The sequence below is a fragment of the Trifolium pratense genome, linkage group LG4, assembly GCF_020283565.1.
Source record: "Trifolium pratense cultivar HEN17-A07 linkage group LG4, ARS_RC_1.1, whole genome shotgun sequence".
Lineage (NCBI taxonomy): Eukaryota > Viridiplantae > Streptophyta > Magnoliopsida > Fabales > Fabaceae > Trifolium > Trifolium pratense.
In genome coordinates, this window is record NC_060062.1 from 13835568 (window position 1) to 13861608 (window position 26041).

Consider the following 26041-nt stretch of genomic DNA (forward strand, 5'->3'; position numbering starts at 1 on the left):
AACTCTCTCTTTCTTATATTAAGGACACAAGGGAATATATACTAAAGACCCATTTGCTTCCTAAGCAATAGAATATAAATTTCACCATGTCAATAATGTATGGAATAATAGGTAATCAAAGTTGCATTTTTTCTTGAAATTCTAAACAAATCTATAAAAACGACTTTGCTTATTTTAAAATTTAATTAAAAATGACTTTGCTATGAAACTCACTCTTGATTTTCTTTTCTTCTTCAAATTCTTTTTTTTTCTCCCTCTAACAAAAAGATAAAAACTTAAGAATGTGATTATTTTGTTTTTAAAGAGTGAGTTTATCACCAAAAAAAACTTAATAAACTGGCTCTGATTCAATCCAAATTAATTGGTTTATCAGATCAAACATCACCTATAATCACACCCCCTAAACCATAAAGATAGAAAGTATAATAAGCTAACAAAGTTATAACAATCCACATTTTTCCTATAAACAGTTGAAAAATAGAAAAAACAAGAAAGTATAATAAGCTATTATGAACTGCTGTACTCCAAATTAAAAATCCAAATCATAATAACCAATCACTATAATGGAGCATCAATTCAATGGTGTATTTAACAAAGACATGAAATGAAATACTGTCCAAAGTCCAACCAAATCAGTGATTTTTCTTTCCTTTATTTTCTTTTTTTACTTAGAAGTCTTTTTCTGGTACTGATTCTTGATCCATTTGAGTCCAGCAGAAGTTCCACTCTTCACTTTCTGAGCACCTACTACAGCAGCTGTCTTAGCTTTATCAGCACCAACAATTGCAGCTGATTTCGCTTTGTCCATACTAGCTGTTGCCATAAGCTTTGCATCTGTCATCTTCTTGCCACTTCCACTGCTCTTACTGCTCTTGTTCACCGCCTCATTGTCGTACTCGTCACTACCAAGCCCACCTGTTCCCCATTGATCAGACCAACTTGGTGCCTTGCTGGCCATGTTTTCTTTCTTCAATAACCTTCAGAAAATTTTCAAAACTTTATTAAATGTAATCACAAATCAGATACCAGATATCAAATATTATACATATTGTTCTAAATTGCAGTTAGAAACTCTGGTTGGAGCCGAAATATAAAAGATTTAGAGATCATTGGAAGTCTGCAACAACATCAAAAGTCACAGCTACAATTGTGACTGCATCAACCACTGTTATCACTTACGCTCATGAGGATAGCGCAATCGAAAAGACTAATCATAAATAATACACACTTGTTACAGTCAGCAGCTGTAATCCGCTATATAAAGATTTTAGAGATCAACTGCAATTACAATCGAATCAGCCGCTATTATGACCTAATCTCGTGAGGAGAGCCCAACTCATAAGACTAATAAAATATTATACACACATTAGCATTATTCTAAATTATGGCCAGAAAACTGGAATTACAGCTATAATGTAACTATTTTAGAGATTTCTACAACAACATAGCAACACCAATCGCATCAACTGTTATTATGACTTAAGTTCATCAGGATAGCCTAAGTCAAAAAGACTAGTCCTTAAAGTGAGAGAATCTCATTGTTTAAATACCACATTGAGCTTCTTATCTTCTCAATGTGGGACATTGGTCTGCATTTTGCTACAATATTAAGGTTTGCAGCATAACCATCACCGCAACCGCAATTTAAACCATGATTTTATATGCACAGATAATAATAAAAACAAATTATACCAGTGAATTAAGAAAATATTAATCTACAAACATAAAGAGAGAAAAAAAATAATAATTTGGTATTAACCTAGAAACCAGGGCTCTTGATAATCGAGAGTTCAATCGCGAGATAAGTAAAGTCTGATGAGAAATTTTTATTTTTTATTTTTTTTGGGAAATTAAAAATAGAGAAAAAGGCGTGTAGCCGCAAGCAGTCAATAAAACCGAATAAACAGTTACAAAGTTTGGTGTTGAATATGACAGTTCAACAATCTGAATATTCTATTCAATTCAATAAAATATATAATAATACCAAAAAATTGAAAAAAAAAAAAAAAAAAACAAAACACAGCTAAAATCAGGATTGATGAGATCTCATAATGAAATTTGAATTGATTTGGTGAGATCTCTGAATGAATTAAAAGCAACGAAAAAGGTTTATTAATTTTCCCCATAGATGAAGCAAAAACAGCCCTAAATAAACAGATTGCAGATATATGAGATTAAGAACAGAGAGAGTACCTTGAGGAGGAGGAGAGGTTGATTTGAGAAATTGAGCAGAGAGGATGGATGGGGATTCGTAGTTGAATAGTGATGACTCAATGAAGTAAAGTTCGCAATACGTTACTTTATAACCGATTTTTCACTTTTACTATGTCAACGTTTTATATATACTCCGATCATAATTATAAAAAAAAAAACTTTTTAAATGAAAAAAATATATTCAATCTATATTATTAACAAGATACATTATTTTTTCAATTAACTTAAAATAGATTTTATAATTGTGTCAGGGAGGAGTATATATTTAATCACTTTTACTACATTTAGGATTTTATTAAAAAAAAAAATAGAAACTTCGTAACTTTAAATAAAAATAGAATAGAGTCATTAATTTTCTCAAAACAATAAAATATAAGTGTCGGGAGCACTCTTTAAGCATTGTATTCAAAAGTGAAATATTTTGATTTTCAATATGTTGGCTTCACACATTTTTATAAAAAAAAAATTACAAAAACTTACTATTTAAGATGCTTAACTCGCTGAATTCTATAAAAAAAAAAGATGCTTAAAGATTGTCTTGGGGGCGCTTGTTAGCATTTTCCTAAAATATAATACTCTATTTGATACTTTTTCGGTACTTTTTATAAGAAATAATTCATTTTTAATTCATTAAATAACTTACTTTTTTTTACAAACTACTTTATCCTATTTAAATACTCCTCCGTCCCAAATTATAAGGGAAACAATTTACTTTTTTTTGTCTCAAATTATAAGGTAAAAAGATAAACATTTATCATTTTCAAGATTTTTTTTCTTATTTTCATGAAATTAAATCCAAATTTTATTTATTTTACTCTCTTATTTTTCCATAACCAATAAAAATTGATTTTACATCTTCGCATGCAACAAGGAAAATACAAAGAAACATACTTCCTCCGTCCCAAAATATAAGCAAAAAGTGGTTAACAAAGTGAATGCATTTGGTCCAAATCTTTAACCAAATATATCAAGTTTCTTTAACTCTTTTTTGCTTATATTTTGAAACGGAGGGAGTATTTCAAATTATTTTTATTTTTTGGTAAAGACATATTTCAAATTATTATGTTTTGATTTTTCTTAATATAAGTTTTTTTTTCCTTATAATTTGGGACGAAGGGGATATTTTTTTTGTTTGTTAAACCTTATTTCAATGCTATTTTCTGGGTTGAACCCGACTATATTAAATACAGACTATTTAATAATAATAATAATAATAATAATAATAATAATAATAATAATAATAATAATAATAATAAACGTAAAAGGTTAAAAAGAATAATTCACCGAGTCTTTCAAAATGTTTTTTTTAATATAAACAAATTAGAAAATATCAAGTGTGCGCTTGATCTGCTAAAAAATAAGGTGCTGGATAAAACAATTTCAGTTATACTGTGTTTGATTTTTAAACTGTTCTTGATACTAGATAAGCTGGGGGGAAAGGACATGACAAAAATAGAAATTCTTATGTCTTTTTTTTCTTGTATATCTACTTAATTAGTACCGGACAATTTCAGTTTTACAGATCAAACATATCTTAAGTCTTTTTTTCCTTATATATCTACTCCCTTCGTCCCAAATTATAAGGGAAAATAAAAAAATCATACTCATTAAGAAAAAGTAAAACATGACAATTTGAAGTATGTTTTTGTGGGTTTTTCTTGGAATAAGTTGCATAGGAAGAAGTAAAAACAATTTTTATTGGTTGTTGTTTATTGAGAAAATGAGAGAAAGAAGAAATTAAATACAATTTGCATTTAATTTTATGAAAATAAGAAAAAAAAATTCTTGAAAATGATTTTTTCTCTTATAATTTGGGACAAAAAAAATGGCATTTTTTTCCTTATAATTTGGGACGGAGAGAGTACTTAGTACTATATAATATTTTTTGAAGCCCCAATGGAGGTCCGACTCATAGAGCATCTTGCACATGTGCTCGGATTCCACTATTCAGAATCCGACCTTGAGCGAGGTAAGCGAAGTTTTTTTTTTTTTTTTCGAGTTTGAAGTAAGTAAAGTCTTTTTCACCGCCGGTTTAATCTGATTCGAAATTGGTAGCAAACTCCCGCGAGCGTACTTTTCTATTCCACGAGAAGACCCTTCTTCGACGGGAGTGGGCTTTCTGCCGTGAAAAGTGTCTCATGTGATATCATGGCCTTCCAATTTTTTATAAAAAAAAATATAAAAAGAAGATAAAGGACAATCTAATGGTGATAATTAAAACTGGAGAAAATCCAGTGTAAAGTACACTCGAGGGAATCCTTTCCCCTTCTTCGACTCATACCTTATGCAAAATCGCACCTGCTTTATCTCGATTCCACTTTTATTTGTTCCATGCAGAACAAGTTTTCTCATTGTCATACATGAAGTTAAATAATGTAGAGGAGACTATCATCGAAATCAACAGGGGGCATTGCCTTTGGTTAGTAAAAACAAACATATTAATAATAAACAAATTTTATTGTAATACTCGGAATGTGTTTAATGTTTTTCAAATTGTTGAAGCTGCAAGGTGTAGTCGACAACATCAATCGTTAATGTTGAATCACTTTGAGGCCATTGGCACCGATTTCCTTTATGGCAGAATTATAGAGATCTACTACCATATATAATAGGATAAGTGTCAATTCTAATAATATCATATCATATCTTTATCTAACTTCTTATTCTATTTTATCTCTATGCATCAAACGGACTTTAAGTGTAAGAATCATTAAATCGTTGAGATTTGATTGTGTAAAGTCAGAGATTTTATTAGTGATTCTTGCTGGAAATTCCATCAATTTTTGATCTTGTCTATCCAAATCTAATCTGAGATTTTTTTTTTGGGTTTACAGTGAGCTGGGAATCGAACCCAGGACCTATTATATACTACCCAAACCCCTCACCACTAGACCAAAACTAGTGGCTTAAATCTGAGATATCTTGTTTCACAAGTTATATTTCCCTATGAGCAGCAGCAGGATCAGTTGTCAACCTCTATCCAAGCTCCCATAAGTCAAAACATAGCATAGGCCAAAAGAATGTGCCGATACTATACCTCCTCTAAATCTCTCTTAGTTTGGAGGCTAATGCATGATATGATTCCATCTCACTTATTTTTTTGATATGTAGCTTATGTAACAAGCATGATGAATCCATCTCTCACTTATTTCTTGATTGTTCTTATGCATTAAACATCTGGTCCTAATTCTCATCCACCATCAACACAACTATCAATTAAGTTTCAATAGTTGAGAATTGAGATATGTGACAAAGGGTCCCTTGGTAAATATGTTTTTTTAAAACCCGATATTCGGTTAAAAGATTGACTAATTCAAGGAATACCAATTCCACGGTCCACTAGTAGGGGTCAATTGAAACTATAATTTTGTTTTGTAGCATGGACCAAACACAAAAAAAAAATGACACTGAGAAGATTCAAACTTAAAACCTTGAGAGGAGCTCATTCTAAGGTCCCAAAGCCTTCACCCCATCAAATCAACTCATGCTTTGGTAAATATTGTCAGTGCTATTTGGTACTTAAAAAATCAAGCAAGGTTCAACAATAGAAGTATCTATAGAGCATATTGTTTAGGTTGTTTTGATGAAAAACTAGGTTTGAGCACTAACTTTCATGTTGAGCTTATGGGGGCCATGAAAATAACTGACATTGGTTCCAAAAGGTTGAAGAAATCTCTGGCTGGAGACATATATTCAAAGGTAGTGCTTTTAAAACTCCTACCTCGGTGCCTTGACAACTAAGAAATTGTTCGAATAGTTGCTTGCTCTCGACTATAATCGTGAATTTCATTGGTACAATTGCTTGCTCTTGGCAAACGCAGGTTTAGGAATTCAATCCACAAATTGGAGGAGTGAGCTCCCTTTAGATCTTAGTGAAGAATATGCTCACAATAGGTTAGGTCTTCCTAATTTTACATTCTCCTAGACTCCTAGTTGAAAAAGTTGTGGCCAGCCCCCATTCTCTTTGTTCTCGTTGTATCATCTTGCGCTTTTTAAAAAATAATAACGTGGAGAGGAATTGCATCCAAACGACACATCATAGTTAATCATATGAAAAATGCTATCATCATACTCTCTAACACACTCCTTAAACACACTCCAATACTAATTTGCCACATCACCCACTTCTGTTATTCACTTAACTGGAAACCGGCTTAGTTGAGTGACTATTTATTTTTTATTTTTTATTATTATTTGGATTTAACTTCTTCATCTTGTTCTCCTTTCCACAACTATCTCTCTATGTTCTACTAAAGTTCTGCAGAAATTGAAAATGAAAGATAACAGAAAGAATCCCACAGTATATGCTTTCATATACCCAAATTTAACTCCTCATTTAAAGACTAAAATAATTCAATATAATTATTTCACTCAACGTCAACAATAAAATAAATCATTCGTTAGTTTTCTTAGTCCTTGTGAAGAAACCTTAAACAACACTCAAATTGGAATAGATCGAGGGTACATCAACGACAATGGCATCGAGGCTTCTCTCCTCTGGCGGTAATAACTGTTTTTTGTTTCATCACATGGGGACTGATTCGATTCGAGCAACAATGAGATAGAAGTCACAGCCGATGCCAGCAAAAGCGACGGTGAGAAGGACGGTCTTTCCGGTGCAACAGCTTCAAAGTGGTGGCGGTCGGAAATCTTTGTATTGAACTAAATTGAATCTGGGAAACAATCATCATAAAAAATAAAATTAAGTGTCTATTTATTGAAATGAAAATGGGAAATTTTGGGGATGAAAGTTAACAAGATTGGTTCGGTGATGATGATGAAGGTGTGATTTTCTTTTTTTAAAATTTAATGAAGGGTGTGTATCTCAATGTAAACCAGAACAGCCTGTTACCAGGTATCTCAATGTAAATTTTTTTTTTGTCCATAGCACTTCTCTACACGCAAATGCTAATCTTAGCTAGTTAGCTTCAATTCTTATATTTCACTTTCACTTCCTCTTTGGAAGGGAAAATTATTTATCAACTTTTTGAGTTTGACACTCCTTTCTTTTCCATATCAACAGTTTGTTTCAACATTCAAACAAGTTTTCTACAGATCAAGAACTATAGAAGGAATTCATAATGTTTTTTCCGAAACACAAACAAGTCAGTGATATTTCAAGACACATGGAGGGAATCAAGATCAAATAGTACAGAAAATCGATGTAGAACCATATCTTAAAGGAATGACACTAAAAGTATAGAGGAGAATATATTTAAATTCACAAATGAAACTAGTTTTTCTACACGTTTTATGCGCAAAAAAACAAAATAGAAACTAGTATTTGTAACTTGTAAATTGATATTAGAGGACCACAAATTCGATCCCGATCTGATTAATGAATTAGTAACAAAGAGAGATCGAGTTGCTTCTCACATAACATCCCTAGAGGAAGAAACTTGCCTCAATCATTTACAATGATCTTTGTCTCCTCCCTGGATAACTTCATCGGCTACCAACCAGGTGCAACAGCATTGCAGGTGAGAATCATGAAATATAATTCAAATCCCATTGCTAATCAGACTTCATATCAATTACAATATTTCCTTGAAAAAATCAAGGTTAAGAGTATCGCGAACAATAAGATATAACCCAAGAATCAAAACAAGCATAATTCCCGATGACATGATCCGTTGCTCCACTTCAAGAGGTAGCTTTCTTCCGCCCCTAGCAGCCTCAACGAGAATCAAAGCCAATGTTCCCCCATCCAAAGCCGGTAAAGGAAGAAGGTTTATAATTGCAAGGTTAATATTGAGTATGGCTGCGAATTGGTAAAGACCATCGATGTTTGACCGCGCAACTTCTGCACCAACAGCAATAATCGCAACCGGACCTGAAACCTTACTAGCTGACTGAGAAAAGTTTAAAAATGTCTGCTTTAACCCATCGAAAACATTCGACGATAAACCCCAAAACTCTTTTGCAGTAAAGGTCACAGCTTCCACTACATTTTTCGGCCTAACCTTAGACAACTTAATATTCGGAGCTAACTGAACTCCAATTTTACCAGTTCCATCGAAATTCTCATCCGGGGTAACCCTAATTTCAAAGTCCTCTCCCCCTCTCTTAACCTTAAGCAAAACATATTTCTTGGGATTACTCTTAATGACATCAACAACTTCAGAAACCGAATTCGGACCAGGTTTAAGAAACTGATTTCCATTAACTTCAAGAATCACATCCCCCGAAAGCAATCCATCACGAGAAGCGGCCGAAAAAGGTCGAACCTCGGGTACATTCACACCAGGAAAAATTTCTTGAACAGGTAAACCAACAGCAAGGATTTGAACAAATATAATAACTAATGCAAAAATTACATTTGCAATAACACCAGCTGAAACAACAATGATTCTATCTAATATTGGTCTATTCTTAAGCAAATTTACATCATCAACAGGAATATCACTATCTGGATCATTATCAGGGAACCCTACAAATCCACCAAGTGGAAAAGCTCTAATTGAATATTCAACATTTTTTGAATTAAACTTAGCTAAAATTGGACCAAATCCAACAGCAAATTTACTCACATGAATCCCTTGAAGAGAAGCAGCAAGAAAATGACCACTTTCATGAACAACAATGATAGCTGTTAACACAGCAGCAGCTTCAAGAACAGACTGAGGACCTTCAAAGCTACCATAATCAAATCCACCAATAGCACATGTTCTAAAATCAACCCTTTTTTTGTTATCATGTAAAAAGTGTTTCTTGGTGGTGAATTTCACGTTTGAGGAAGTGAATGAAGGAGAAAGAAGTGATTTTGAGAAATGGGTTTTGAGCTTTATTGAAGAGTCTGAAATGGGTCTCTTTGAATTGGATAATCTGATTATGGAAGTTGAATGTGAAGGTGGAGAAGGAGAGAGGTATATGACCATGGTTTCTGAGAAAATGAGATGGTGGTTTGAGATGTTTTAGACAACATAGAAAGTTGAATGGATAATTCATTTTGTTTTATTTTCTCTTAATTGATTTTTTTCTTTGTTTTGGAATTGTGGAGGAGAAGTGAGAGACATGTCTTCCTCTTATTTTCCACAAGTTTTTTTGTTTGTCACTTTTGACAATCCATTTCTATTTTGGGTAGAAAACAAAGCCTATGGGCCTCAGAGTATTCTAAAAAAAAAACTATGGGCCTCTTCAGCAATTTAGTGAGTGATTTTTTTGGGAGATTTTTCGCCATCTACTTTCCACGCATGTGCATTTTCATTTCTATCTTTCCGCTACTTAAATAGCGAGTAGCGGACGTTATAAAAATGTTTTTTTTTTTAGAAATTTTGTAAATGCCACCCGTTACTTAAGTAACGGCCGTCATAAATTTTTTTGGTACGGTGTCTTTGGGGATATCCACTACCTAAGTAGCGAACATGATTATTTTGATAAAATTGTAGGGTGCACGAGAGAATGACTAGAGTGATTGGCAAAAGAAATTATCTTTTTCTTTAATCCCCTCAATATGCTCTAAGCTGAAGCATGTAGAGAAACCTTAGAGCATATTAAAATGTTAAAAGAGAATTTTTCATTTGGTATTGTTATTATCCATGTAGTTTTTAATCATTGGATGAGTTTATGTCACAAGACATAATTTCACAAAGTTATACTTTTTTTTTACAATCATAAAGTTATACTCTAAACCGTTCCATAAAGATCTAACGACTTAAATTAAAAACGGCCTAAATTAAAAATGGTGTGTAACTGTGTTTTTTTTCTCTCAACTACAGTCAATCCTGGTCCAATTTCATCTCCCATACCACTACAAAAAAATATGCTAGATAGCGACTGAACAGTAGCGACGGTTCAGTCCAACAGTCGCCGCTATGTCAACTAAGAAGACTTTGCAGCTGTTTAGGAGAAACCGTCGTGAAGTCTGAATACGCGCGACAAATTTCACTCATTCCCTCTTATTTCAGAAATTCATTCTCTCGTTCTTTCGTTGAAGCTTCTAAAATATGAAATTCATTTCCTCTGATTATTTGCATTGATTCTCTCATTCTCACTCAAGCTTCGTTCAAGCTTCAATCCCTAAAATCTGCAGATTCAATCTTGTTATTCTCACTCAAGCTTCGTTCAACATTCAAATTCAAGGTATTCAAGCTTCAATCCCTAAATCTCGTTATTCAAACTTTAATCTCTCAACGTCAATTTCAATATTCAGATTGATTCAACCTTCAAAATCAGGTTAAGTTTCTCAATAGGTTATTGTTAAATTTGGTTATCGTTAAATTTTTCATGTGTTGTTCCCAATTCAGTTCATCATTTGGTTTCATAAATTGGTAATTAGGTATGTTTTGAATGAGTTTGAAGAAATTGAATGTGCCCTAACTTGTATGAATCGTTTGAACCCAAAATTAATACTTCATGAAAATCATCAAAATGAAATTGAATGTGTCATAAGCTTATATGAATCGTTTGATCATACAAGCTATCGCCAACACCTTCGACGGTTCTAATTATGTGAGATGTGTTACTCTGTGACTGATTTTGGTTTAAGATTCAAAATGGGCTAAAAAACCCGAAAACAATTCGGGTTAGAATTTTCAAGGCCCAAGACCGGGAAAAAATCGGGCTTGGCGGCCGGCCCATTCGGGCTAGCCCATTTTGACAGCTCTAGCCCTGTCTATTTAATTGTAAGGTTATACCTTAGACTATGTACAATGGTTTCAAAATTCAACACTCACTTTTTCATTTTTTTACACACCACATAATCTTCTCTCTCTTCCATCTAATAATTCAGCACACATTTAACTTTTACTCACTACAATGGTTTTGTTTAATAAAATTCAACACCCTACCCCACCACTATTTTTTTTGTTTTTGTGATTATATATTAATACTCCCTCCGTACCACAATATATGTCACTTTGGAAAAAAAATTGTACCACAATATATGTTGCTTTATATTACCACTGAAACATTTATGCTATTTTTCCTATTATACTCTTAACTATTTATTACTCTCTCTTCTTTTAATTCTTCAATTTATTTTTTCCATACCATAAATGAAGGACAATTTTGTAAATCAACTCATAATCTCTCTTTTCCATACAACATTAATTATCTTTCTTAATATGTGTAAAAGTGTCAAAACGATATATTTTGTGGTACGGTGGGAGTAACAATTATCGATTGAAATTAAATTAAAATAATTAATAGTTAAATAATTAATTTTTTTTTGCTAATTTAATAATTTATTTGAATTTTTTATTTATTTTATATTCTTAATTAATTTTTTTCTTGCAAGTAATAAAGACGAGATATAGAGGTAATTAGTAGAATTTTGGGTGTTAAAAGAGTTATCGTTGAGATCTATTTCACTAAAAAGATGTTTACAGTTACAAACAATAGTTTATTGAAGGCTAAATAGAAAAATTAGAAGAAAAAATTCGTTTTTTTTTTTTTTGTGTCCAAATCAAATGAACCAATTCTTTATTTATAGACAAAATAATGATTAATTTTGGTGAAAAAAATTAATTTACTACGAAATAATTGACCTCAAATGATAAGGATACGATAAAAATCTAAAAATCACAGCAACCAATAATATATTGCCAAGTGGAGGAAGGAGACCCACTCCCTCCCCCACCATTTGTTGTTTCAACATGTTGAAAATTTTTCAACCCAATTTATCCACCTATTTTTCAACACATTCAATAGTTTGAATAAAATTTTCAAACACATAAGTAGTCTTAAAAAGGTTGCTATAAGGTCTAAGTAGAGGTATTAATTAAGTTAGAGTCCCTAAAAGGCTAAAGGACAAGGTTAATCATGACTTGAACAAAATCACTTCACTAAACTGGATCTGCTTATTTAATTTGATTGATCAAAGCTATTATGAGTTTGTTTGAATTGACTTATTTTTGGACTTACGCAAATAAATAAGATTTTATGTTAATTTACAAGTTTCAACTAATCAAATCTATATTTTTTTGTATCCTAAATTTTGCCCACTTTTTTTTTTATCCGGTCTTTTATCCCCAAGCCAAACATGATTCTTCCATCAATTTTCTCTAGCCTAAACTTCACAGCGAGACTCCCTCCCAAAATCAAACCAAAAAGCTATGATGCTAGTTATTGGGAAAAACAAGCATAGAGAAAATAAAAAAAACACAATCAACAACACAATAATATAAGGTGGAAACTCCAAAATTGGAGAAAAAGCCACAGTCGTTGTCAAAACCGACAACCAGAGAATATCGCTATGTGAAAATTGTTACAACACATAGACTACAATCAACCTTCCCACACCCCCCCAGTACGCACACACTCTCCAAAACAAATATTTAACTACATCTCACAACACTCTAATAAAATAGTACAAGAGAAAAACAAAAAGTCAGATATAAGCTAAAAGTGTCACTGACTGGTGCATCTAAAAACAAAGAATTTATGTTCAATATATAGTCTTGGTTTCTCCATTGCTTCACTACTCCAAGCGATGTGAGACTTCTCAAATAGCTAATTTTATAACCTCCTTATTTTTTTAATAAATCGACGATGTGAAACTTGACAATCAACGCCAACAATGACATGTACGCTGAGAGAGAATAAGAAGCCACATGCAAAATTAAAGATTTTGAAATTTTTTTTGTTAGACTTAACAGACCCTAAAAAAATTAATCCAAGTGTAAATATTAAATTTATTTTTTGAGATTTAGGACGATTCTTCTATCTTATATAAGCTCTATGTTATGTACAACTAGAAATCCGCTACGTCATTTCTATTCATATTGGGGTTTCAATGTGTTTACTTTCAAAAAGTTCGAGTTATATCTGATGTATGTTGTTGTGTTAGCAAACATTTTCCTTTGTTCAAATCCAAACGTATCTATGATTTCGTCATTTCATATAGTGCCGGCCACCTGATTATGATTTGTTATGAGTAACAACAAAATTTAAGATATAACTCTATATATTATGATGGAGACCTTGACTCAAGAGAAAACATCTACTACAGAAACTTAGAAGATGGTTTCATTGCATGTATGACCAGTCAATGATGCTCCTCTCACGTCATTAATTGTCAAAGTATTAATTAACTTGTGAAGTCATGTAACTCCTACCATGAATAGAATTTTGGTTTTTGGCTTCGGTACAAAATATGTGATCATTTTAGTTATCGACATATAGCTGGCGGTGATAATCTGCCTTATGGTTGCACCGATGGAGAAAAGTTGTACTTGCAAACATTTCGATGTTCAAATCAGTATTTATGAGAAGTGAAGATAGAGATAGAGCCATTTTTGGGATAAGGCAACCCAAGCAAAGGTTGTAGGCTCCAAAAATATAAAAAAATTAACGAGAAAAAAAGTATCTCATAAGTTATAAGTTCATTTAATAAAGTAACATTATAATTGAGGCTACATTTAATAAAGTAGCATTTAATAAGTAACTTTTGGTTATAGTTGAGGTTACATTACTTTTGCTTATAAATAATATCGGAGGGAGTATACAAAGTCAAAGATTCATTCCCATAAAATTCTTTACATTCATCGGTTATTGAATTCAAGATGATTCCTTGTAATATAAATGCAAAACTTTTCGTATTCGATGGACAAGTTAGACATTCATCGACTAATTGGGATTTGTAAACATATAAATAATTAGATTTTGATAAAATAATATATTATTACAAAATTTTAAAAAATTATTCAAATATAATACGTTATTTAATAAATAGTAGATGCATAAATGTAATAAGGGTTTGTAAAAATAAAATAACAGGGTTAAAATTTACAATACAGTCACTTTATATTTCAATCACTTTAGATCATGACATGCGTGATTTAAAAAGTCATATTTAAGACATAGAAAGGAAAAAAGTGATATTATTCTTTACGAGATATATCGTGGGTTAGTAAAAGAGAAGATATATTGTGGGTATATAGTTGTTGGTGTCATTTAATGGGAAAATCAAAAAATTTCAACATGTATATTTTCAACTAATACCAACAATATTTACAATATTTGTTATTGAAATGCATGATATAGTCATATTTAATTCGATCATAAGAATGAGAGAAAATCTATTGGGTGTGCGAATTATCTAATATTTAAAATTGATTTTTGAAACCAACAATGAATTGATCCAAGTGGTAAGAGTCTTGGTACACTTAAACATATGGTCAGGGGTTCGTTTCTGGCTCACGCGTATGGAGAAAATTCGATTGGGAGGGGAGAACTCACCTTATGTGCCTCACAGGTTTCTCGATGGAGATTAGTCATCGCATACAGTGATGAAAACTTCGAACCAATATCATGATAACCAAAAAAATAATAATTAATTTTTGAATTTAAAATTAATAATATATATAATTTTTTAATATTTTCTTTAATTAATATTCATAACACTTAAATTTTTAGATTAAAAATAAAATTATTAATTTCAGATTAAGTTAAAAATTAAATAAGTTATATATATATAATTTTAATATGAAGTAAACTCTACGAGTTTACAAATCAAATTTACATTTCGATTTTACGTAAACTAAATGAGTTAACGTAAAAACTCGATTATGATAATCTTAACCCCGTTATTTTGGACAAGGTTGATTGATACCATCCATTTTAATTAATAGGATTAGATGGAATAAATAATACACCAGCGTTAAGGTAAGTCTTATGATGAAATTAAATAGATTATACGTAGTTGTATGGATATTGCGCATGCATTAATAGTAGAGGATAGTCCATATGAAGCTATATACCTATCGAAAAATTAAAGTATATACTAATCATCGTCAGTGTAAAATTAATTTACACTAACGATGCATAATCTTTAAACTCTTATTTTAATGTCTTAAATTGAGTTTTCTTATTAAAATGGAGATCGTTCTTGAGTGTATCATATAACTCCTTTTTGGTTCGGCGGCTTCTACAGTGGGCGAGCTAGTCATATACTCCTTCCGTCCCTTATTATAAGCACAACTTGGTGTTTTTCACACATACTCCCTCCGGTCCTTTTTATAAGGAACACTTAGGGCAAAAAATTTGGTCATTTTTATAAGAAACTTTGACCAATTTTCAAATGTTTTAAATGTTCAATTTCACTTATGCCCTTATTTATTATGAGAGAGAATTTAAAAATAAGTAAGTTAGTTGAATAAAGAGTAATTAAATAAGGGTATACATGGAATAAATTAAAATTTATAAGAGTATTAAATGAAAATAACTATGTTAAATGTGCTTCATTGGTCTGTGTGATTTTTTCAAAGTGTTCCTTATAATAAGGACCGGAGGGAGTATTAAAAAAAGTTGGTAGTGTAATTAATGTGTACTTTTTAGATGTTACAATTACTAAATTTTTTTGGTGAAAAGATGTATTTGTAGTTGACTTTACGGATTCCGATACAAAATAGAGTTATATATGTTTGTAAAAGTAATAATAAATGCATCTAAGGAATTGAAAAGAGACTTATATTTAAGGACAAATTTTATGTTTAAAAGAGTGCTTATAATTAGGGACGGATGAAATATCTTATGGTTGTAGGCTCCAAATATATTAAAAATATATCGAGAGAAAAAAGTCTCTCATAAATTATAAGTTGATTATCCACACTCATATGTTTACATCTTAAGAGAGAATGAAAATCTCATAACCAACTATTCATATCAATCACATCACTCTTTCTATCCGAGAAAAAACATAGGAGTAAATGACATGTTGAAAAAGTTTAAAGAGGTAGAGTAGAGAATAGGGATGTCCAAATTTATGAGTTTTTGTTTTATTTATTTCTCTCAAATTACAGTACCATTTAAAATTGAGGCTATTATTGGACGTCCCACTCCCATGTGTTGAGATACATTCATAGCTAAAATTGAAGCATCTAAATATGCCATCATAGGACTAGTATAGAACCATGACATTGTGCACCAACATGGTCATAATGATTCCATGTTATATGTCATGCACAATAACATGTTCATCCATCGTCATATGATCTATGTGCATACTTAGTTGTCTTCTTATGTTTTACCTTTCATGATTTTCAGCTACTCTCATTTGTATAGATGTAGAGTCTTAAAATGTTGGGTAAAATATATTTTCAGTTCCTATTTTTATATTGAGTTTTGGTTTTCGTTCCTATACTATAAAATCACTCTTTTTAGTCCTCAGTTAATTTCTAGTTTTGGTTTTAGTCTCAAATGTTAAGTCAACTAACAGTTGACTAACGGAAGTCCATGTGGTGTCGACACGTTGGATTCCATTGACATGTGTCATCCTACGTGGACTGCCATGTCATTTTGTATTTTTTAAAAAAATTAAAAATGAAACTATTTAATCAATATTTTCACTCTTATCTTTTTATTTATAAGATAAGGACTTGTTATGGTTATAATTTTAAGATAAGGACTTGTCGAGTGAGAGAGCAATGGAAGAGAACCCTAATCCCTTTCTATTTTAAATAGTTTAATTTAATTTTTTTTTTTTTATAAAGAAATACAAAATGACGTGGCAGTCCACGTAGGATGCCACATGTCAATGGAATGCAACATGTCGATGCCACATGGACTTCCGTTAGTCAACTGTTAGTTGACTTAACATTTGAGACTAAAACAAAAACTGAAAATTAATTGAGGACTAAAAAAAGTGATTTTAAAATATAGAGACGAAAACCAAAACTCAATATAAAAATAGGTACTGAAAACATATTTTACCCTAAAATATTTTACCTTTGCAAAAATATTAAATAGAAAGGACTCTTACATATGTAGTACATGTTTTTGTAGAAGTGTATAAAATGTGTGTAAAAACAAAAAGTGTATAAAATGTGGCTTCCTAAGCCTCATTTGAAAAAAAATTGACACTCTTTCAAATCTGCGCCAATTTTTTTAAAACTACTTTGTTTCTGTTAAATCATTGGTTCTAAAAGAAATTTATTAACTATTTGAGTCTAATTATTTGATTAAATGTGTTAGTTAGCTTTCTTAATAGCTCGAATTCCCTTCATTAGTTAATTTTTACCTATGCCCCTTTCTTAACCGTTCCCTAAAATTATTCTCAATTATATTCTTCTAGCTCTTAACCATCATCATATCATGAGTATCTTTCAGTAGTAGTACAAAGTACAAACCCACCACCACAATATACAGAAAATTTATTGTTCTATGTCCTGCATAGTGCATACTTATTAATTGATACAACTCATGGACAAGGACATTAATATTTATAGATCTAGGTGAATATATTTATTAATTGACACTAGTACAACTCATGGATATGGAGGGCATTAATATTCAATTAAGATCAAGGACTCACCAGCTAGCTATTTGATCAACAATGCATGCAATATTAGCAAAACAATTAAAATTTCAGAAAATGGAAATATTTACATTTAAAAATGTGATTTTTTATTTGTCATTTTTCAATTGGTTAGATATCAAATGCTTTGTTTTTGTATGTACAACTCAGATATTAAATTCTCATGTTCTTCACTTACCCGCAAAGAAGTCGTTGCAATAGCAGGCGGCCTAGCGAATGGTGGATGAAGCTCTGATACTATTTTAGAACTGGATGTTGGTCATAACTCAACTCTACAAAATTGGATTGTAAGGTGAGAATTATATTTGATTGATGAACTAACAAATTGTGGCAGGTATATCTAATATTCTCAAAATTTTCAACGGCCTTATTTATTTTTGTCTATAAACGAAATACAATTAACACTAAAATTAACACACAAATAACACTAAAATTCACAATCGCTTATATTATAGCTAGCATAATCTGCTTAATTTTTTTGGTAGTACTGAGCATAATATGGTTAATTAGCTTCATATTTTGTTATTTTTCTTGATATAGCTAGCATAATATGCTTAATTAACTTCATATCTTGGTGGTACAATAACTACAATATTTCTATCCAAAAAAACGGTTTTGTTTTAAAAGGCAAAGAACTCTCATTATAAGGATTTTTTTTCCCTTTATTCTCAAAGCGAATGATGAGTGAACTTCTAAATTTTAATAAGTCAAAATGATGATTAATTGTTTTTACAATTTTTTCACACACTCTATTTAATTTTAATAAAGCGAATGATGAGTGATTAATTTAATTTTTTTAATTTGTTTCTATTTTATACAATAGATAATGAATAGAATAATGGTTAGTGCAAGGTTTGATGGCCGACCTGATACGCCAATATTTCACCTACTCCTACTGACGTTAATGTGCATTTTCATCATATAATTCTTCAACTATATATATACCAATGTACAGAATACACCGGTTTGAAATATTCTTGGTGATATTCCATTAAAAATAAAAATAAAAAAAATCTTTACGATAGATGTTGTGGGGTTCTTAAGATTACTAGTATTATTATTTTAGGGATTTTAGAGATACTATAATTATTTCTTTTAATATTTTTGAGATGGAAATAGTATATAGATAAGTTTGGTGGTAACAAGAAAAGCAACCACACCGGAGATTTTGTGATGATCGATATTTATGCATCCTATACCTAACACAAGACTCTAATGTCCTAATTTCATTCTTATAATAGTGAATATATTTTTCTTAATATAATTACACTAATTAGTAATTACTACTATAATTTTAATGAACAAAATATAAATTTATATATGCACAAAAGTAATTGGTTTATGAGTATGAAGAAATCAAAACCAATGGAGAAGAAAGATTATTCTATGCATTAAGGAAAAAAACGACCAAAGCTATAAAGGGAAAAGGGAAGAGATATATGTGAAGAAAATTTTGGGAGAGGAAAGAAAAAGGAACATGAAATGAAAGTTGAACAAATATATAATAATTTTTGAATAATATGAAGCCATATACATACCAGGAATTGAGATTGTGAGGGGTACATGAAGATGGAAAGAAGTGAAATCAAGATGAGCGAGATATTGACGCGGCTCAATCAAACTACATGGTTAAAAATCAGACACTAACCATGTATTTAAATTGAGGCGCGCCAATACCTAGGTTAATTCATGCCCTTCATATTATAGTTTCACACTTCTCTCCATCTTCACATCTTGCCCCTATATTTCTTGAGAGAAAGCAAATAGAGAACATCATAATTTGGCAAAGTACTATATATCAATTTTTCTTCATGGTTTTTGAATTGGTGGTGTTTGTGAAGAAGTGAAGAAAGGGTATGTATATATAAATGGTTAACCAACCGACTGGTTTAGTTTGTGGTTATGTCCGTACGTGTGTGCACTGTTGACTACCCATTTTCTACGAAGTCACCGGCCACAACAATGACCAGAATTTCTCTCCACATTTATTGTTTTTTTACTGAATTTCTATTTTGTTAATCTTTTATAAAAAAGAGAGGATAAAATTGAATTTTTTACATGAGAGACCATAGAAAAATGTAATCTTATTTATTTATTTTTTACCGGTATCTAGTCCACTGAACCGCCTAAATTAATTTAGGTCATTTTTGACATCAAGTGGTTCGACCCCCTTCCAATCACAGTTGCGGGATCGAGCCATGATCATCCATTCTAAATCCATCACCAACAACATGACTCATGAGTTAAGAAAATAGTTTGTGGCATATTTTTGTGTGTTTATCTATCTATATTCTCTATGCAACCAACCATATGAGTTAAAAAAAAAAAAACTAATGATACTTAATTAAAAAAAAAAATCAAACACTTCTCGTTCTTATCGTCATTCTTCCTACACACCTCAAATTCATAAAAAAAAATACAAATGATACTTACTAAGAACTTCATTAATAGTCTTGTTAAAAAAATGTATCTCTATTGGAGTGCTACAAGTCTTTTTATATTAAGGTGTAGACATTTTTTTAGAATGATTTAGTATTGGACATCAGCAAAATTATAAGTGATAAAATGTAAAATTAACTATAAAAATATAAATAAACGGGTGGGTAACAGGCTAACCCAAAGATTCTATATAACTCACGGTTTTAATGGTCCAATCCACATATACCAAAATATAAAAGGACAAAAAAATTGGTCTTAAGTTCGTGTGGACTACGGGTTAAACGGGTCAGTCTACGAACCTTAGCCCATATACCTAGCTCTAATCAATCAATAGTGTATAGAGAGAGAGAGTTTGGATCCGTTGACACTAATTAGTTTGACATTAAATGTTACATCTCTCAATAACGTTTTAACCCATATAAATTATATAAAATACACCGTTGAATTGAAAGTTTACATCATATATATTATTTGTGTAAAATTTCAGACAAATCCAAAATCATTTAATATGCTATTGATGAGACACATCAAGATTAACGACATTTAAAACACACAAAAAACCGTTAATTTAGATGTATCTCAATAACATATCAAATGATTTTGGATTTATTTGAAATTTTACGTAAATGATCTATATTAATATATAAACTTTTAATCCAACGATAAATTTTATAAAATTTATATTGGTTAAAACGTTATTGAGATGTAACATTTGGTGTTAAACTAGTTGGTGTCAACGGATCCTGGCTCATATATATATATATATATATATATATATATATATATATATATATATATAGTAAGGTATTTTTATGCCACATGTCGACTCCACGTTTATTTTCAATTTTTGCATTAATTGTTATATTTTTTAAATGATAATTTATTTTGGCATAGATATCTCAACAATTTTTTATTATTATCAAACATGTAATCTTCTCTTTCTATTTAGCATATATATCTCTCTCAACAAATAAATCAATTACCTAACAATTAATTGTGGGTTTCTTTTTGTTTTGTTTTATGTACCCACGACACAACGTGGCACTAAGACGAGCGGAGCATCCCAGACACGTCCTCATAGGATTTGGTGTCATCCTTGCTCCGGCCTATGGGATTCTTGTCTGTTAATCTTAAAGAGAACGATACTGGAGACGGAAACACTATTCTTCCCGTCTTCTAAACACGACATTGTTCGTCCTCTTCATTCTGACCTACTAAAGATTCAAATCCTTTCACAGCAAGGACTCGGGGGAAACTATTTCGGAGTGGATTAAGGCTCACAAAGCTAGCAACCCATTCACGTACTAAGCCCAATAATGCTCTCCATTATCCAAGCTAAGACACTTCGTCCACATGATGCATTGTCTACAGTAGATAAATGACCCCTCTCCAAACGTGTTCTTATCCTACACTACCCATAGCAGATAAATGCCCTTGTCACAAGATATTCATAATTCATTCTACTCAAATAGTGGGACCCATGAAACAATTATTTCTATCATTCTCATACATATACGCATGTACATAGTTAATTACTCTTAATTCAACTAACTTATTTATTTTTAATATTCTCTCATACTAAATAAGGGCATAAGTGAAATTAAACATTTAAAACATTTCAATATTGGTCAAAATTTCTTATAACAAGACCAATTTTTCCCCAAAATATTCCTTTTAAAAAGGATCGGAGGAGTACCTTTTACCGTTTCGTCACAGACAACATCATATTTACCTCCTCATGTTATTATTTTTTTTTTGGTACAAACCTCATGTTATCTTTTTACTCTCTTGTTGAACAAAATAGAGTAAATCCTCAAAAGAACAAAATTATGAAACTACACTAATATTTTTTCGTGATATAAGTTTCGAATATGTCATCAAATAGGAGATTTTTAAACTTTTTAAGAGAAATCTCCAAAACTATTACATCAAAAGAATTCCGGTTGAAATGACTAACTAATCCGCACTTGGATTACCTAATTTATCATTAAAACTAAGGATATGTTGAGTGAGTTTTTTTTTTCTTCTTTTCACCACTAGTTAAATCTGGTTTGGAGGTCAGTTCTGATATATCAAGTAGTTTCTGCCCCCTCTGATCGCAGTTGCGGAGATCGAACTGCAGTCTTCATTCCCTACCAAGTTCAGCATCAGTTACCACTGAACCAACTAACAATTGGTTAAGTGAGCTTATTTAGATGTATGAAAGACATGACATCTTTTATATTATAAGCTTGTATACACAAGCAAATCCTAAACCCTAATTTGTTTTCCATGTTTTCCCTCCATTTTATCTTGCAATTTTTATTAAAAAATAATACAATTTTGTCTTGATTAGGATTCGAACCCGCAACCCTTCAGTGCAAAACAATATTTCCAACCATTATGGCAAGTATATCAATTGTGATTAAATTTATGTGCAATAATAGATAAGCACCATCAATTTTAAAAGTATATCATATCAAAATTATTGTTAACTATATTATTCATCAAGAAATATTTTTATGTCTTTCCTGATCAATGTTTTTTTTCTACCGGATCATAAATTTAGAGAATAATTATCATGTGAGATTTGTAAAGTTATTATCACGTGTGATTTGGAAAGTTATTATCAAACTCAATTCTGCTAAATCAATCTTTTTTTGTAATACAACCAAACACAACCATAATCATGTCACTAATCACATTCATTATTTTGATTTTAACATTCCAGATTTAATATTAACCGATTATCAATTAATACAATATGCACTAGCAGATATTAAGATGATGTTACGTAGTTGTGAGAAGAGTTTAAAAAAATATCCTCTAATGCCTAGAGCACGCACATTGTTAGTTCCTGTTATACAAAATAGTTTAATACACGACGAATTGAATTATAACAGAAAATCATTAGCTGATGAACATATTAGATTGATGTCAACTATGACTTCAGAGCAACGTAAAGTATACGACACAATCATGACAAGACTTAACGAAAACAAACCGGGTGTGTTTTTTCTTTATGGTTATGGCGGTACAGAGAGGACATTTATCTAGAGGGCCATGTCAGCCGCATTACGCTCAAAAGGTAAGATAGTTTTAACAGTTGCCTCAAGTGGGATCGCTACATTGCTTATACCTGGCGGTAGAACAACACATTCAAGGTTTTGTATTCCTCTAAATGTTGACGAGTTTTCAACATGTACCATAGTTCCTAAAAGCCCTTTGGCGCTATTAATACAAAAAGCAAAGCTCATTATATGGGATGAAGCACCAATGATGCACAAACACTGTTTCGAAGCTGTTGATCGAACTTTAAAATATATTCTCAAGTCTGTTGATGAAAAAAATAAACGCGTTCCCTTCGGTGGAAAAGTTGTTGCTTTTGGCGGAGATTTTAGACAAATTCTACCAGTAATACTCAAAGGTACAAGGCCAGAAGTTGTTTATGCTACTATTAATTCTTCGGTTCTTTGGAATTTTTGTGAAGTTTTAACATTGAGTAAAAACATGAGGCTTCTCAGTGGTGCTTCGAGTGCAGACGTTGAACAAAGAAGATTGTTTTTTGAATGAGTTTTGGGTGTTGACGATGGAGAAATTGAAGATGACAACGACGATGATTTAGAACTTGACATTCCATCAGATTTATTGATTCCAAATTCATGTGATCCTCTTGCTTCTATCGTTGAAGGCACCTATCCCCAACTTTTACAAGACATGAACGATATAACGTATTTCCAAAATAGAGTTATACTAGCTCCTAAAAATTCAATAGTCGACACAATAAATGATTATATGTTGAATTTAATTCATGGTGAAGAAAAAACATATTTGAGTTATGATACTCCACTCACACAAGTTGAGACTTAAAGTTGTAGCTCCAGTTATGCTATTAAGGAATTTGAATCAAAAATTAGGATTATGCAATGGAACAAGACTTATTATTATGAGATTGGGAAAACGTGCTCTTGAAGGAAAAATGATTTCATGAAGTAATATTGGTGATCAGGTTTTCATACCTAGATTTTCTCTGACACCATCTGACGTGAGAATTCCTTTTAAATTTCAACGGAGACAATTTCCCTATAATGATTTCTTTTGCAATGACTATTAATAAGAGTCAGGGACAACCTTTAAAGCATGTTGGGATATATCTTCCGTCGCCAGTGTTTTCACATGGTCAGTTGTATGTTGCAATTTCAAGAGTTACTTCTAGAAAAGGATTAAAAATATTGATCATCGATGACGACGGTGAAGATACGACTAAGACTTCGAATGTGGTCTATAAGGAAGTCTTCCGCAATATAACATAATTTTCTTTGTATGAATATTTTTCCAAAATAATTGTTGAACTATCGTTTAATGTTACTCGACTTTTTTCATATATCTTACATTATTGGAATTATCATATCTTATTTAATCATTATATAACTTACAGCTAATCAGACCCGTGCACCGCACGGGTCGATGTTCTAGTTATACTAACGCTAACTTTATACACAGAAAACCTAATGTTCTAGAAAGGTAAGTAACAATCCCTTTCATCAAGTTTGACAAATTGCGTAATTGAGTTTTAATTTATGATTAATTAATTGTAGATCATCCAAGAAAATCCTTTTCAGCTTCGGACTCCATTAACTACCTATTCAATTTTTGATTTATGTAATAGTTGGTTTAGTGGTAATTTACATTAGACTTATTAGGAAGAACCACATTTCGATCTTCACAACTGTAATTGAGTGGAGATTGAAACCATTTGATGTTAGAACTAACCCAAATCAAATTAAAAAATTTAAGAGACCGGATTGGTGGTGAAAACAAAAACAACATTGAATCTATCAAATTTTTTATCTATTACTCACGGAATATACACCTTGTTGTAGGATGGAGATCCAATAATTAATCATGCACTAGTAATTATTATTCTCTTTAAAGAAAAACTAGTAAACTCATCTTAATTAAGTATCACTGTGCAGTGGCGGAACCAGGAAATTAAATTAGGGGGGCCGCTAAAAAAATTATATTTCTAACAAAAATTTAAGTAATAGAAAATACAAATTTGATCACAAAATATTAAATTGTATACCGTAAATAATATTCTACGTGTATCACGTGTTACTTTAAACTAATACTTGCATAAAATTAATCATAAAAAAATTATATATTTCATCATAATACATGTATACTTAAAAGAGAATGATTGTTTTTATTTGAAAATAGTTGGCTTGTTTTTTGGAGAAAAAAAATTAGAAATTATCTATTGTTTGTATTGATATATCATTTATATTATTATTATTTTCAACATTTATATTATTATTATATATATCTATAAAAATCAACTTTCTAAGGTGCCATTCGAGGATTCCATTTCCTAGTACGATGGCCAAAATGAACTCCAGCTTTCAGCACCTCTTCTAAAGTTATGTTCCAATATCTTTTTGTCATTTATCCCCACACTTTTTTATTGGAAAAAAGAGACCAAGTATCCTGAAATAGCAATAAATAATTGTTCCGATGGAACCTTCTCTTTTATAGACGATTGGCCTTTAAATATATAATCAGGCCATTCATTTAGTTCTAATTGTTATGAAATATAAGTAATGGTAATAATATATAAGTATAGAGGAGAGAAGAAGAGAAGAGAGAAAGAATGGAGATTGTATTATTCTCATCAAGGTGTGTGTTTACATGACAATACAAGTCCTATTTATAGGACAATATAATGGGCCAGTGGAATGAGTCAATGCTTAATGGACATCCACCAAATTATTCATAACACTCCCCCTTGGATGTCCATTGAGGATATGCCTCGTTAAAACCTTACTAGAGAAAACCCATTGGGAAAAAATCCTAGTGAAGGAAAAAGAGAACATCATCCTTTGTGTGTGAACTGCCTCATTAAAAACCTTACCAGGAAAAACCTAGTGGGACAAAACCATGGTTAAGGTAAAAAGAGTGCAGAACATATTTATATCTCCCCCTCATAAAGACAATTATATATGAGACGAAGAAAATCAAATAATCTTATGTAGTTGTAGTAGTTGCTCAAAAGTTTTACTTGAAGCTGACTTTGTAGAAAGACATGTCTTATCTTCTTTATCATATAATTTTCTCCAAATATGTAGTTTGTGCGACATTATCTTCATTTTTTTT

The 26041-nt window shown here is 31.2% G+C and overlaps 2 protein-coding genes across 3 annotated transcripts; both read right to left on the reverse strand.

The window, feature by feature from the left end:
• Positions 1-495: 495 nt before the first annotated feature.
• Positions 496-2335, reverse strand: LOC123920311. 2 transcript variants are annotated; one of them, XM_045972581.1, is made up of 2 exons: positions 2194-2335; positions 496-977 (listed from the first exon to the last, which is right to left on the reverse strand). In XM_045972581.1, the coding sequence occupies exon 2, from the start codon at positions 956-958 to the stop codon at positions 665-667; it is 294 nt and encodes a 97-aa protein (XP_045828537.1). In that variant the 5' UTR covers positions 959-977; positions 2194-2335; the 3' UTR covers positions 496-664. The 2 variants fall into 2 exon arrangements, with proteins under 2 accessions (XP_045828537.1, XP_045828538.1); XM_045972582.1 differs by having other exon boundaries at positions 496-983; positions 2197-2314.
• A 5077-nt stretch (positions 2336-7412) lies between these two features.
• LOC123920312 (membrane metalloprotease ARASP, chloroplastic) lies at positions 7413-9214 on the reverse strand. Its single transcript, XM_045972583.1, has one exon. It carries the CDS (start codon positions 9090-9092, stop codon positions 7749-7751), a length of 1344 nt encoding a protein of 447 aa, XP_045828539.1. The 5' UTR covers positions 9093-9214; the 3' UTR covers positions 7413-7748.
• Positions 9215-26041: the final 16827 nt, after the last annotated feature.

Excerpts from the sequence above, each read along its gene's own strand:
- LOC123920311 (XM_045972581.1), bottom strand. The coding sequence starts at position 958 with ATGGCCAGCAAGGCACCAAGTTGGTCTGATCAATGGGGAACAGGTGGG.
- LOC123920312 (XM_045972583.1), bottom strand. The coding sequence starts at position 9,092 with ATGGTCATATACCTCTCTCCTTCTCCACCTTCACATTCAACTTCCATA.